General features: G+C 36.6%; 2 protein-coding genes across 4 annotated transcripts in view; both read left to right on the plus strand.

Moving 5' to 3' along the window:
* LOC123549394 (protein LSM14 homolog B-like) overlaps positions 1-5043 on the plus strand; it is a 39237-nt gene extending 34194 nt beyond the window's left edge. For all 3 annotated transcript variants that reach the window (XM_045337439.2, XM_053545427.1, XM_053545428.1), the window contains 2 exons: positions 1716-1837; positions 2348-5043. In XM_045337439.2, coding sequence (XP_045193374.2) covers positions 1716-1837; positions 2348-2389 — 164 coding nt within the window. In that variant the 3' untranslated portion in view covers positions 2390-5043. The remainder of the gene's footprint in view (positions 1-1715; positions 1838-2347) is intronic.
* A 3007-nt stretch (positions 5044-8050) lies between these two features.
* Positions 8051-14774, plus strand: LOC123550622 (BTB/POZ domain-containing protein kctd15-like). The gene is made up of 3 exons (XM_045339052.2): positions 8051-8111; positions 11403-11640; positions 13939-14774. The coding sequence occupies exons 1-3, from the start codon at positions 8051-8053 to the stop codon at positions 14561-14563; spliced, it is 924 nt and encodes a 307-aa protein (XP_045194987.2). The 3' UTR covers positions 14564-14774.
* Positions 14775-16636: the final 1862 nt, after the last annotated feature.

Genomic DNA, 16636 nt, shown 5'->3' on the forward strand with positions numbered 1-16636 from the left:
CTGCCCTTGAAAGTTGGAAAATACTGAAAAAAAATCTACTTTCAAGGGCAGACAATTCAAGATCAAGCCTGGGTACCTATGATTTTTAGCTCATCTGATTTTTTGAAAAAAAATGATGAGTTATTGTCATCACTTGAGCGGTTGTCGGCGTCGGCGTTGCCTGGTTAAGTTTTATGTTTAGGTCAGCTTTTCTCCTAAACTATCAAAGCTATTGCTTTGAAACTTGGAATACTTGTTCACCATCATAAGCTGACCCTGTATAGCAAGAAAAATAACTCCATCTAGCTTTTTGCAAGATTTATGGCCCCTTTTGTACTTAGAAAATATCAGATTTCTTGGTTAAGTTTTATGTTTAGGTCAACTTTTCTCCTAAACTATCAAAGCTATTGCTTTGAAACTTGGAATACTTGTTCACCATCATAAGCAGACCCTGTACATCAAGAAACATAACTCCATCTTGCTTTTTGCAAGATTTATTGCCCCTTTTGGACTTAGAAAATCAATTTTCTTGGTTAAGTTTTATGTTTAGGTCAGCTTTTATCCTAAACTATCAAAGCTATTGCTTTAAAACTTGCAACACTTGTTCACCATCATAAGTTGACCCTGTACAGCAAGAAACATAACTCTATCCTGCTTTTTGCAAGATTTATGGCCCCTTTTGGACGTAGAAAATATCTGATTTCTTGGTTAAGTTTTATGTTTAGGTCAACTTTTTCTCTTAAACTATCAAAGCTATTGCTTTGAAACTTGCAACACTTGTTCACCATCATAAGCTGACCCTGTACAGCAAGCAACATAACTCCATCCTGCTTTTTGCAATAATTATTGCCCCTTTTGGACTTAGAAAATCATTTTCTTGGTTGAGTATTATGTTTAACTCAACTTTTCTCATAAACTGTAAAGCTATTGCTTTAAAACTTGCAGCAGTTTTTCACCATCATAAGTCGACACTGTACATCAAGAAACATAATTCTGTCCTGCTTTTTGCAAGAATGATGGCCCTTTTTAGACTTAGAAAATCATGGGTAGGACAATATTTCTATTACACAAAAAAAATCAGATGAGCGTCAGCACCCGCAAGGCGGTGCTCCTGTTTATATATATTTCCGTTTTAAACTTAATTCTCAGTCAGTACACAAAGTTTAAAGAAATTCTGCCCGTACGAAATTTTTGCCCTATATACATATAGGCAACTGTCCCATTTACCCTTAATGCGGCCAACATGGGCAAGGGAGAACATACAGCTGATATATTGATTGTATGAACTAGCTAAGTTGAAATTTAAAGTGGTTTATTAAAAAAACCTGACTGATAATTGAATGTTATGATGATGTAGTACCTCTTCTCAACAATATGAGCCATGCCATGAGAAAACCAACATAGTGGGTATGCGACCAGCATGGATCCAGACCAGCCTGCGCATCCGCGCAGTCTGGTCAGGCTCCATGCTGTTCGCTTTTAAAGCCTATTGGAATTGGAGAAACTATTAGCGAACAGCATGGATCCTGACCAGACTGCGCGGATGCGCAGGCTGGTCTGGATCCATGCTGGTCGCATACCCACTATGTTGGTTTTCCCATGGCACGGCTCATATGTTCTGAAGATTTTGATTTCTTCTGCTTAAAAGCCTTTTAAGAACTTGTAATGTAGTTTTATAAGAGTGCACCCTACTTACTACTATAGTTGATAGAGGTTTAATGTTATGTGATATTCAGGTCGCGGAGGATACGGTGGTGGTCGAGGTGGAGGTCCCAGGAGAAGCCAGGGCTGGGTAGACTACGAATACCATTATGATGATAACAGAAGACCCCAAAGTGGGGACAAGTCAATGAACAAAGTAAGTAGTGTCTCACCGTGTGGGAAAGCAACGTTTTTAAAGTATTTAACGTATTTAAAGACTGCCTGTCCCGTCAGGGACAGCGAGAGATTACAGATCAAGTGGTTTCAAGTTAGCTTAAGAAAAACAAGACATATTCCCTCCTAGACAATTTGATAAACCTGTCCCCAAACCAAAACCAACTTACTACTGAAATAGTAACAGATTTTTGCTTTAAAGCTTTGTGAATTTTCTTTTATCCCTGTTTTGATGCCATGGTGTATACAGACGCTTTATTTTCAGTGCATTCTTGATACATTTGGGTATTTTCGGACTGTCTGAGACTACAAATGAAAATTAAATTCTTAGGGGACATATATGATGATACACATGCATAGGGATGAGAATAGGGTACTGTAGATCTACCTCTGAGTTTTGATTTGCAATAAAAAAAGTTCTATTCTGTATTTTGCAAATTTAGTTTGTATTTATGCAAATAGGCAGGTTGTAAGTACTGACTTTTTATTACAGCAACAGCAGCCAAACAGACCGACAGAGAAGGCAGAGTCATAGTGACTGGAATACACTATCGGAGATGGTGCTTGAGACAAAAATCTGGTCGACATAGAGTATATATGCTGATCTCTTTATACACACATTGTTCCTTGATCACTATAGAACAGCTAAGAACACTTGGTCAGAAGTGATGACACCGCCATTACCATTGTGTAATTATATATAAAGAAAAACTTAGTGCTGGATTTTGGGGTCAAAATGAACCTACTGACTGGAAATTTTGTACATTGTCGATGACCTAGAAGAAATATTGTGGTTGGAAAAATTTTGTATAAGTTTTTGTCTGTTGTGTTACCTGAATCAGTATTTTAGTAAGTGTGACACAACAGACTCTTTATTTATTTATGTTTTGTGATTTATATAATGTGTCAGACACACAGTTGTGTTCAAGCTCAGAAATTAATGTAAGAATAATTGACTCAGTGTAACAATAGTTAAGAGAATTTAGAATTATGCTACTTGATAGAGATTTATTCAGCATTGTTTGAAATAAGAAAAACATCCAAAATGCGCATTTATTATTTTGATTAAGAAAGGAGTTGCTTGCAATAGTTATCAAATGGGGTATGATGTGATGTAATCTTTCAAAGCAAGTATTAACAAATGCTTCTGATTATTTACAAAATTTCTTACATTGTCGAAACTTAACTCTTAGGCATTTATTATTTTTTGGGCATTTTTGGATAATGAGTAGGTGTAGTAATGCTTGGAATTAACTTAGAAGTTCTTGTACAAGATAAGCAATATGAATTATTAAATTAAAACGAAAGGACATGCAGTATGTCATCACTGGTACAGACTCTAGAAGCTTCTCTTTTTCTGTTTGCTGTACTGGTACTGATGATAAACCCGAACAGAAAATGAAGTTTTTTACCTGTAACTTTTTTATTTCTAAAAATTGCAATCAATGGTCGGTATCAAAATAAAGCTTAACCTTTGCTGAAATTTTTACATAATTAAAATTTATATTTAGTAAGCAAACTCGCACGAAGTGAGGCCCTGAAAGGGGTATGTGAAAAGGGGACTGTATGAACGTTGACTGATGATAAATTCGAACACTTTGTCATTTACAAAATTTTCTTGGTATTATTATATTGAAACTTTCCCCAAAAAGCTGCAACAGTCAATCCTGATCAAGTAATGAAAAGTTACCAAATGTCAGGCTTCATGTTTCCACAGTGAGCATGCGCTAAAAAACACCCTCTTCCCCAGTAATTTTGGACAAATATTTTTTATACAAATTTATGTAAGTCATTTATTCATACAGAATATTTACCAATTTTGTTTTTGTTTACACCAGTTGGTGTTGTAAGTGGAAACTATTAGATGGTGTGTTCAATTTTATAAATAACCGATTGCATTCGAGTATTTCCAAGGTGGTCGACTTTATCATCTGTCTGGGTTTATCATCAGTACCAGTAAGTTTACTGCAGTATTGATGAGGCAATTTTTAAACTTTCTGAGAAGAAGATTTTACAATGACGTTAATTTTTGAAAATTTTCAACTGCTCTGTACAGTTAAAACAAAATGACATAGAATAGATAATTTTGTTGCCGGAGACAAACTTTTTGTTACACACAACAATATCTGATCTGTTAAATGAAGAGAAAAAAATCAGCTTTGTGAAGTGTGTATGTTATCAAACCTTGGTACACTTCAGCTACTCAAGTCAGTGATGTGTTAAATACAAATTTGTTAAGTCCAACTTACTGAGTTTTGTTACCCATTGCTTGATGTTCTAAATTGGTAATATTTTTTGTACCTTCGCTGCAGAGTTTCAAAAATGAAAATTTGTGAAAATGTCTTTAGCGTCTTTTTGCAGTTCATCTTCTTGATTTTAGAACAATCTTTATACTTCTTTACACATGAAACAATTGACATGAGACATGCTTATACTCAAATTTATGTGCTACCTTCAATATTAAATATGTATTTTTGACAGACAGACATGTTTGATGAGTGTTTACCAGTTGGATCTTACTTTTATATTTAAACATGAGGAAGAGGTTATTTATTTGCAGAGTAATTTCACTAGTGTGTAGCCCTAGTGAATTACTCTAAGCAGCATATAACCGATATTGTTCTTTTTAAATAGATGTGATTCTAATATATCATTTATTAAAAAAGAAAGTTGATGAGATAGCGCTATATCTTTGAGCATGTATGACATAAAGTAGCAAGTCAAGTGACCTAAATGTGATCATGTTATACTAATGTTAAAACATGGTGGTGAGATTACACATCCTGTGGAATAATTTACAAGTGCAAAGATATCTAGTGAATTCTTCTGCACAGCATACAATTGACAAGAGTGTGTATTGCAACACCATTCTGTTTTACGTTTGATTAATGTCTTTTATGTAAAATATATGTAGAAGGTCTAATCTGGTAGCACATAGATCTATCTTGAGCATTTTTACATTAGCAGAACTGATAACTATCCCACTTTGTGTGAAGAAAGAAAATAGAATTTATGATTATTAGGAGTTAGCTGTTCGAATACTTAACATTTTGTTTTGGGACTAGAAAATTAACTTGTTCATGTAAGATACTTGCCTTATTATAATGGGAAGATAATCTGTGATAGATAATAATTTGAGAATTGTATTGCTTCTCTCCCTTATTTTGATTAAATTGCTGAGCACTGGTATTGTATCTTATATCTGCTGGAAAAAAGACACCATATCTTTTATATTTTCATTTTGAAAGTTGCCAGTTGAAATATCAGAAAAAAGTTATTTCCATAAAAGGAAAAAACTGGCAGAAGTTTTTCTATGTGATGTGGTATCAGATTTAAACTCAAGTTGTGAAAAAAAATATTGTGTAAGAAATGCAGAAAGCATAAGGAATCAAGTATGCATAAAATAAGCGGAGGACTGGTACTGAAATATAATTTTGTAGTATGCGTACGGCTCACAATGGTATCATTGTTCTTGCATTATGTTGTTAGGAAACACCTTTACTTGGAACATGAAGTCCAAAATATAAAAAAATTAAGCAACATTATTGTGTTTGTTTTGTTTCCTATTAAAGATGGTTCATGGTATGAACTGGAGAACAAAAGTGTTCACAGTGTTTTCTGGAGTATCTTGTTTCCTACCTGATGAGTTCTGATCTGCTGCGTAAAATGGATATGGGACTATTTGTATACTAACTGACTGGTTTAACTCCCTTCCATCAAATTGCAAAGAAATGGTCTTCATATACTTTTTACACATTTGGTTAGTTCCTCCAGATGCACGTGGTAATTTAATCTGCTGGGGTTAAAACGGCACCTCATATGAAGTTGGTACTAATTTTCTGGGACGTAGATTTGAGAGTGGTTCAAAAAAGCTTGATGCTTTCTTCAGTCTGGCAGAAAAAAAAAATTAGTATAAACTACACTAAACCTACAAGACAGAATTTCATTGAGCTCTCGCTGTCCCCAGAGACAGGCTCTCCAGTCGTTCCTAGTTTTTCTAAAATGCTCCTAGTTTTTCATTTGCAGCATTATGTCTGAAAGTTTCAATTTTGTGTTTTGAAGATTTCTTGCAGAAAACAATGTATATAGAGATGTTCAGCTGACTTGCCTGTGTTACTGGCAGTAGTGGTTTTGTGTCACTGATACATTTGGACTATGCTTAAGTGATGCCAAACAAAAACTGCAGAAGCAAATTTACAGTCAGCTGAACACCATGGTCAGGCCGAGGGGGGCCCGTGTCCCCCGTTGGCTGAGAAGTGACCTATACTCGTCAAAGATGCAACCTACTGTTTTGGCAAAGGAATAAACATTTTTCAAAATTTATATATTTCATACCTGTATTTCAAAACTTTCCAGGGGGAGAGCCCCCTGACCCCCCTCATCAAGAGGGGAGTTACCCCTCCATTATTTATGTATTTATTGACATTTAACATCAGCATAAAACGATAACAAAGGCAATAAATATAATATCACAGCATATAAAAACTACCTCAAAATTTAGACCTAAAATTCCACCAGAGGCCACCATTTCATGCCTGTATTTCAAAAATTTGCAGGGGGAGAACCCCCTGACCCCCCTCAAATGAGGACTGTACAGCCACCAATAAATGGAAGCAGAGACCACCATTTCATACAGGTCTGCATTTCAACAAAATTCAGAAAACCTCAAATATGGGCAAAGGCACCCCTCAAATACCCCGCTAGGCTTCTCGGCGAAGACATCTTCGTTCTAGACTGGTGACCCCGCCCCTACCCAGTCAAAAATTTCTGTATAGCTTATATGTATGGTAATTGGATAGTAAAACAGCAGTAAGGTAACACTTTATCTGATAATACTTCCTAGTATTTGTCTCGGTATTCCTAGATTTTCCCAGTTTTCTGCTTGAAAAAATCCTAGTTTTTTCAAATGTATTGCTGGAGAGCCTGCAGAGAAGATAGAAATGGGCTGTCCCACTTCCTGACTAGACCTTTGTTTTCCCATACAACAAGGGATTTCAGTATATTCCTAGTACAGACTCCTGTAAAACCCAAGTCCTTAGCTCCCGAGATCACACTTGGTTTGTAGACAGACACAATCTTGTGCGCACCAACTCTCCTTATCCCCTTGACACAATTCAATAAAACTTCACACAAGTGATTAGTAACAACAGTAGTTGTGTATGGTGTAAAGTTCTTTCAGAAGAAAAATTGCAGTTACGGGACTTTGTTTTTTGTTGCTATACTATATAGAGTCTGCATATGCAACCTTGTGCTTCTCCTGAACTCGTGCACACAATTTAATGAAATGTAACTCGAGTGATCAGTAGTAACGTAACCCTAGTTGTGCATGTTAGGTTCTTTCAGAAAAAAAATCTACACAGCTATGGGACTGATTTTTTTTTTTTTTTTTTTTTTTTTTTTTGTTAAATGCTATATACCTACAGTCAGCATATGCACTCATGTTATTTGCCTAATCTCCCGAACCCTTGCATACAATTTAATGAAACTTCACACAAGTGATCAGTACCAACCCTAGTTGTGCATGGATAAATATTCTGCAGTATTATGGGACTTCGTTTTTTGTTACTATACTATATACATAAGTCCACATAATTATTCAATCTTGTGTGCGTCAAATTGCAATGTACTGTGTCAGTGCGTGCGGGGGTACATTCATCACCTTCAGTGATAGCTCTAGTTTGGCACAAATGTGATGTGACCTGAAACTCGAAGGTCATTGTCATATTTTGATGTTAAAGGTTTTCAGGGGTCCATAACTCGGCTATACAAGAGACTTCGGAATTACACAAACTTGAATTTCAACAAGATGATGTGTTTTGCTCAAGAGCTCAACTCAAATCAAGATGACATTTTCAATAAAATCTGTAAAAAGTCACTTAAACAGGGTTCTGTTTCATGAATAGGCCAATAAACCTGCTATCCATCGGTTGATGACCAGACTATTACCCTGTCATCCATCGACGGATTTTGACATTACTTTATACAAATACTATCCACAAGATGGTCCCTCATACCAAGGCATGTAACTGCAACGTCCTGCTGCCAAGTTTGATATATAACTTCATAACCAAGTCTGCAGTGCATGCAACGTCTTAAGTTTTTCAAATAATACACGTTCATAGGCAGGGCCATCGATAGTTGTTGCCATTTCTTGTGCCAGTGATCCTACTGCGCAAACTCGCAATCCGAGTTTTAGATGTACTTGTACCAGATTCCGTATGTATTATCTAACATTCTAGGAGATTTTTCGAGTTCAGGTATGTTGTGCAAAAGGGAATTCTTGTGTTGGAGGTAGCGAAAAATACAGAGAAAACCATCAACTTTTCACGAAACACTAGCGATATTAATATTCAGCGAGAGGTGGAAGAGAAGAGGTGATTATTCGTTTAGGTAAAAATGTGCAGCGAGTTCTCTGCAGAAAGCTCATGACACACGCACACACGCACACACACACACACGAGCGCACACAATTTAGTTTTATAGCACTTTGAAACCGGTTGACAAATGTGTTGAATATATCATAAACAGACGATTGAAAGAAATTTATTTCATAACCATACACACACTTTTTGGTGAAAAGCAATTCAGTGGAACGTGAAGCTAAAAGTTAATATTTCAATCTTGCCTGGGGTGTTTTATACATGTTTTTTTTACAATACACCCAAATTAAACCCAAATCATCTGTTAGTGTAATTTCAATACATTTTGCCCGGAGCCATCATAAAATATTGAAGCGTTTAAAATTTCAGTCCTTCGGATTATGTTTTATCATGAACAAGACGAGCAGATACTCGTTTCGCAAACAAAGTACAACTGCAATTGAATGATTTTCAAATTGTAAACCACTGGAACAACGCATTTCCCAGTAAAGCCGAGGGCTTCCGAATGACAGCAGCAGACTTTTGCGGCGTTCCAAACATGAATACTGATTTTCAGTGACGAAATTGAAATAAACCTGTTATCGTCTGATCAGTTTATTAACCCTTATTTACTATTGTATTGTTGTAGCTACTGATCCGCCACAACTTCTATATATAAAAAAAACGACGGCATCTTCAAACTTAAATAGTGGTCCGGTGATAACACTGACTGCAAAACCAGGGGTCTTGAGTTCGAGCCCCTGCTCTTCCAATTAAAAATTACTAACATTGGAACAAGAGTCCCGTGTATGTGTGCTTTATACCTGACACGCCAAAGAACCAGGGAAGCTTCTCGAATTGGAGCGTCAGCTGTATCTTGCACTATCCTGTCAAAGTTACTAACAGTCTTGCGGAGGAGTTGCCCATTTTTTTTTTTTTTTTTATGGCGGCTATGAATAAGCTTAGCACGCACGCACGCATGCACGAACACACATCAAGTCGCCACCTTATAAAACAGCGTGATCGATGCGGTAACGGCCGGAAGATTCAATAGATCCTTTGGCAGAAAGCTAAAGCTCGTGTATTGTTCAACACTTTAAGAGTCAAGTAACAATGAGGTTGTTCTGTCACATTTTAATTCAAGTCGATCGCACGGTAAAACACGACTTCAAGTGACAGGGCAGACTTAGAAAAGTAGTGAAAGCATATGACCTCCAAATCGAGGGGTCTTGAGTCTGATCCCAGGCGAGGCGTATACCAGAAATAATTCTCCACGGCGATTTTAGAATGAACTATGCATTAGGTCATTTTTGTAAGGTGAATAGGTTGTCGTTTATACACGTGAACAACATGGGTTTGCTTGCCGGCGAAATGGCGTGCAATGACATGATTTGTTTTTGTTTTGTTATTGTTTTAAATCAATCATCAGATAACTCGACACTTAACAAATGCACCAAGTCCAACTACACGTTAATAGCCTTCAGTCAGACCGCTAATATTGAAACTCAATAATATACTTTATTTTCTCTTCAACACCAGCAGTATTTAATTCGTTGTCATAGCAGCCGTTGCCCGCGGCCGTGTGTGTTCATTAAGCCTTCTGTTCGCCACTAAAACCTCTCCGAGAATGCGCGGAAAAAGCCGAGCGTTGCCTGAGGCGTTCTACCCGGGAGAATGTATTGAGCGACAGAGGATAAAAGATTCATTTTAGCTGAACCTCTAGCTTGTTAACGTACGTGAAAAATATCAGAGGAGATAGAAAACTGCTTTAAAAGGTAAGATATTATTTATAAATTACGAAATATATTTTCTATATTTTATAAGCACATTAGTTACGACTGAAAGTATTGACGCGCGTGAACTGTCTATAATATAACAACAAAAATATAAATGTGTATTAAAAGATTCTTTAAATGTAATTATAATAGCTTCTGAAAAACGTCATATACCACAAAAGGTTTAGATACTAGTCAAGGGTTTAGTTGTTGTTGCTTTTAAAAAAATCTCACTGGTTTCTCTGTTAATAATGAATCCGCGTGTTATGCTAATAATTTAATTTGTTATGGATCTCCCTTATATTTTGTGCATCTTTGATACACAATTAGTTGTACAGGCAGGCTGACTCGTACTAAGATATTGTGTTGTCTTAGGTACATTTAGGTCCCGCGGAAACAAATTGTGCGCATGTTACATAATATAATAAAACTATGATACTGAAAAAGAAGACTTCAAGGAGTAAAAATAGCCATGTAATATAGAGCCCTCGGTTTATACAATATTTTGTTATAGATAAACAGTATATACAAGATGATAACGTACTCTTCTCGCTATTATATTATAAAATGTAAATATATAGAGCTTATGCCCCGGGACATATATAGTTACGTTTAAATTTTTAAGTCAACACTCTTATTAAACTGGAGATAGGCCTACATTATCTAGCATAGAATGGCTTATTCACATAAATTTGTTTTGGCCACTAGGCAAATGAAAGCGGACAGGACACATCTATTCAGTTTTTCTTTGCCCCGGATAAATATTTCATCTGAATAGCCCTTGGGTGGGTGGGGTCATCCGGTGAATTAAATCTATGCATTATAGTATTCTATTTCATCTGAACGCAGAAGCTAAAACCCCTGCGGGGCCGGATAGAGGAATGTATACCGTCCCCCGAGGGTAGCTACATTTTCCCTCGCTTTATTTTTAAGTTATCACCTGGCTTATGAAATTGTGTTTCAACATTTGATAGACCTTAGGGAATCTTTTAACATTTCTTTCTTTGTATGGATTGTATAAATTGTATTATTGCAATAGGTAAGTCATTTTATTTGCATGCTACTTAGCTAAACCAAAACAAAACGAAATAAGCAAAAGAACAAGCGTCTCCAAATGCCAGTAAAGATTTTCGTTTGAATATTTCATACAATCAGCATTGTTACTATATGATGCAGAAGTATTACCATAAAATCCTTTTGACTTTTAAGAAATGCACTGATAGATTCTAGAATATAACCATTCAAACAATTCTAGGATAAGGAACGATATTCGAAATGTTGTCTAATTAAGTAAAGTTTAAGTAAAATCGCCGCGGAGCCTTTCAGCAAATTTAATTTTACTTGTTGTTTCAGACTTCGCACGTCAAAGAAGATTCATTTAACCTATTGACTAGTCACTCAATCAAGGTTTGAGATTTCCATTGGTTATCAAACGCCAAGCTGGAACTGAAAGTTTCTCTACCGGAGGCAGGGCGTCGGCTCGCCTCTCCAAGTACCAACTCTTCCCCGTCACCAGTGCACGCACAGAATGGCGGTTTCGCAAGCAAAATATCGGGCGTTCCATGTCCAGCCACACCCACACGATACACAGCACCGGTCCACATTGACGTCGGGGGTGTAATATATACATCATCCTTGGAAACACTCACAAGGTATGTCGTCACAATTTTTCTAAAAAAATGACTTTAAGGTACTGTCAACGTGATTTTTGTTTAAGCCCTTTATATTAAGCACATGATTTAAGACTAATTTTCAACACTGCTGTCTACTTGAAACTGACAAGTGGCCTGCAAGGATCACGGATGGAATATGGATGGCGATTATATCAGGGATATAAATTAGCAGGCGCCCAGTAGCCCATGACCTCTAGATTTTGGGCTGGGCCCCTAAATTGTTAGAGAAAATGCCCTTCTACCTAATGTTACATCCCTGTTATATTCGTCTGGCGCCATAGCACCAATAGCGGCAATTTGTCATTTTTACCCCAAAAGTGATAAGTTCTGGCTGGCGAAATCATTCAATGTTTGAACTATGATTCTGCCAGTGTTGGCGTAATTTTGTAAAATTCTAGCCGTAAAAGCTTTCTCATTTCTTCAGTACTCGTTACAAGTCTACTGATCAAACGTGTTTGTTTTGTAGCTATAAGCTTTAGGCAAAAATGTGAATTTCGAATTATTGCCGCCGGCTTGAGTCTAGATTAACGATTTCTCCTTGATTACTTAGTTACCATGGTAGCAATATGACGCCGGCGGGCAGGTTTGTGATTCAGAAGCTTGCAAAAAAAATGCACTGGAAAACACTGCCTGTCTCTCAACATTATATCGCTTGTTACAGACAACAGAAAACACTTTGAGCAGATTGCCCGCAGCGAATCCGACTTCTAAATCAATTAACTACTTAATACATTATTTCATTAAAGTTGCGTATATTTAGGTAGTCAGTCGGTCGATGGCCAAAATCCTAAGAGAAAATAAGTCGTATACTAGTAAACAGGAAAAAATAATATTGGTAACACTCATTTAACAAAGTATATGATATTTAATAATAGTAAAGAAAAAAAAAGAAAATAAAGAAAAAACTTTCAGCCAATATTTGGCCTTGTTAGTTTATCGGTTGCCGCAGGGAAGTGAGCTGACTGGTAAACAGGATCTTAGATTTCAATTAGATATAACTATAAACAGACTGTAAAAGGATATGTTAAAGCAAAAAACATGCATTGAATGACATCGTTTACCCGCAGAGAAAACAAGCGACGGCAGTATCTCTGAAAAGGATTATTGATTGAATGTTTACCTATTTGTTTCCATAGGCGATGTACGTAAAACATTGTCAGACATGTATCTGAGCTCAAAACCAACATCTGGAATTAAAAAATACATTAGACTTCAGTTTATATTGATCTATTTTTATTTGTACTGCCCATGCAGTTTTTGTCCGGCGTATAGTTACGCGCCAAAGCAAATTTTACCATTACCGTTAGATACATAACAAACAGCCATACTTGTAACTAAAACCCTAAAGTATAGTGCATCAAAACAACATCAACTATGCCCCACGTCATGCAGGTTAAGCACTAAATTCTCTTATTAATAAAACAAACAATTTTTGAATATATTTTTTACAAATGGCTATTTTTACGTGAAAAAGATAAAAGAATTGATCTTCGGAACCAGGTTCGCAAGAAAATGATTGATGTGCACAGTGTAGTGCGGGGTCATCTCAAATCTCTTCTCCCCGTGCACAATAGTGTGACTCTTCTCCACTTGTACACGCTAGTGTGCAGTGATTTGCGATCTCTTCTTCCCTTGTACAGCAGTGCGCAGTAATTTCCGATCTCTTCTTCGCTTGTGATTCAATGTAGTGCGCAAAATGATTTCCGATATCTCCTTCGAGTGTACAATAGTGCGCAGTAATTTCCGTCCTTTTCTTCACTTGTGATTCAATGTAGTGCGCAAAATGATTTCCGATCTCTCCTGCGATTGTACAATAGTGCGCAGTAATTTCCGATCTCTTCTTCGCTTGTGATTCAGTGTAGTGCGCAAAATGATTTCCGATCTCTCCTACGATTGTACAATAGTACGCAGTGATTTCCGATCTCTTCTTCGCTTGTGATTCAGTGTAGTGCGCAATGATTTCCGATCTCTCCTTCGATTGTACAATACTGCGGAATGATTTCCGATCTCTCCTTCGGTAGTACAATAGTACGCACTGATTTCCGATCTCTTCTTCGCTTATACAATGGTGTGGAGTCTTTATCCGGTCTCTTCTCCCCATAAGCCGATCCACTTAATATACCCGCTTGTCTCATAAAAGATAAACTCATTTTCATGTATCCAATAATTTACATTTTGTATGATTCTAAAACGGGATCCAAATTGTTTTATTTTGGCGATGAACTGATACTCACGAGTGAAAAATATTTCAATGTTTCACCATTCAATGTATTTCAGATTCCCAGAGTCTCGACTGGCCAAAATGTTCAACGGTAGCATTCCTATAGTGCTGGATACATTGAAACAGCACTACTTTATTGACAGGGACGGAAAGATGTTCCGGTACATACTGAACTACATGCGCACAGCGAAACTTCTGCTTCCGGAAAACTTCAATGAAATGGATCAGCTTTACGAAGAAGCGAGATATTTTGATATTCCCGGAATGATAAGGGAAGTCGAAATCTTACGTAGAGGAAAGGGTATCAAGAAAGAAAAAATGGACACAGTTAGTGACAATAGCAAACCTTCGGAAAAAGACGGTTTTTGCGACTGTATCGCAGTGAGTTTGAGCCCCGACCTCGGTGAAAGGATCTCGTTAAGTGCTGAGCGTTTTCTGATCGAAGAAGTATTTCCCGAACTAAATTCTGCATTACTTGATTCCAGAAATTCCGGATTTAACATGGACAACCGTTACGTTATCCGTTTCCCACTGAATGGTTTCTGTAAATTGAATTCTGTTCAAGTGTTTCAAAGACTATTGAATCATTGTTTCAAAATCGAAGCATCAACTGGAGGAGGCGTTGAGGGACAACAATTTTGTGAATATTTATTTGTGAGACGGAACTGTAAAACTGTCTAAATGTTCGGAATTTGGAAGTGAACATCGGATCAAATCTTTGAAATCCACTAACTTACTAACTTACCTAGTATGTTACTTCTCTTAGACCATGTGCACGTGTTCTTGTCTTCAGCAGTAGTAACATACAATGTATGTATATATATGATATCGGTCAGTCATCAGTTTGTTAAAATAATTGCTTGTGTTTTGTTTATTAAAATCTGTGTCTTTTTATCAGCATTTTTTTTTCCATTTTAAACTGTATGATGCATTTTTAGGTCTACCATACGAAGATTATGGAGAGGTATTGTACTCTGAACCGAACTTTCACATTATCGCTGGTTTTATACGCCCGAATCGACGTATGATGTTATACCCCCGGTGTCCGGCTGTCCGTCCGTTAGCAATTTTGTGTCCGCTCTGTAACTCTTGAACCCCATAAAGGATTTCAAAGAAACTTGACACAAATGTTCACCACACCGAGACGACGTGCAGAGCGCATGTTTTGGATGTCTCGCTTTAAGGTCAAGGTCACACTTAGGGGTCAAAGGTCATATCACTTTGTTTCGTGTCCGCTTTGTAACTTTTGAACTGCTTGATAGATTTCAAAGAAACTTAGCACAAATGCACACCACACCGAGACGACGTGCAGAGCGCATGTTTCGGATGACTCGCTTCAAGGTCAAGGTCACACTTAGAGGTCAAAGGTCATATATGACTGCTTTATAGCTGGACTTTTCGAAGAAAAAAATAGAGCTATTGTACATGCCTCGGCGTCGGCGTTGGCGTTGCCGTTAGTTAAAGTTTTTTTTATAAAGTCAAATATCCCTGTTACTATCAAAGCTATTGACTTGAAACTTAAAATAGTTATTAACTATCAAAGTCTTCACCAGGAGAAACAATCCCCATAACTCTGATTTGAATTTTGACAGAATTAGAATTTTTGGTTAAAGTTTTTGATAAAGTCAAATATCTCTGTTACTGTCAAAGCTATTGACTTGAAACTTAAAATAGATATTTACTATCTAAGTCTTCACCAGGAGAAACAATCCCCATAACTCTGATTTGAATTTTGACAGAATTATGCCCATTTTTAACTTAGAATTTTTTGTTAAAATTTTTGACAAAGTCAAATATCTCTGTTACTATTAAAGCTTTTGACTTGAAACTCAAAATAGTTATTTACTATCAAAATCTACACCAGGAGACACAATTCCCATAACTCTGATTTGAATTTTGACAGAATTATGCCCCTTTTTAACTTAGAATTTTTGGTTAAAGTTTTTGATAAAGTCAAATATCTCTGTTACTATCAAAGCTTTTGATTTGAAACTCAAAATAGTTATTTACTATCAAAAGTCTACACCAGGAGAAACAATTCCCATAACTCTGATTTGAATTTTGAGTTATGTTTCTTTTTAATTTGGATTTTTTTTACTGGCAAAGCTCTAATTCAGAGTCAAGCACTGAGAAAAGTCGAGCGTGCTGTCTTATGGATAGCTCTTGTTGTATATTGCTCTGCATGGCAATGCTCTTGTTTTTATTTGGCAGATCCCTTTTTGTTTTTATTACAATAAAAATGAATAACTTCCCTTTTAAGTTACTATAAATAGTTTATTTTGAAACTTTTTTTATTATTGGCCGTAGGGAAAAACCGCGACCACTTTTCTATGGCACAACGTGGATAGTACCTCCAATTTTTAGTTGTATTTTGACATATCTGTACCTGGTAAAGATTTTTTGTGGGCTTAGATTTTTTCAAAATTCTTCCCTTTGTTGTTCCTGTCCTTTAGCTTCAACAGTAAGTTCTTTAACTTTGCTCCCATCCTCTGATGTAATCCTTCGTGCGTATATTGCCCCGCTTGGCGACGCTCTTGTTCAAACTTGAAATGGTAATTTGTCAGCATCACTCACTTCATACGACATATGGGCCACAACTCTTGCACCAGTATTTCATGAATTATGATCCCTTTTCACTTGGAATTTCGAGTTGAAGTTTTGATGCACTATTGCTCTATCTCAGTTATTACTTAATGGGTTTGATTCGAACTTAAACCAGTAATACCACATCATCACCCAGATCACATGACACAA

This window comes from Mercenaria mercenaria, chromosome 6 (assembly GCF_021730395.1).
Source record: "Mercenaria mercenaria strain notata chromosome 6, MADL_Memer_1, whole genome shotgun sequence".
Taxonomy (NCBI): Eukaryota; Metazoa; Mollusca; class Bivalvia; order Venerida; family Veneridae; genus Mercenaria; species Mercenaria mercenaria.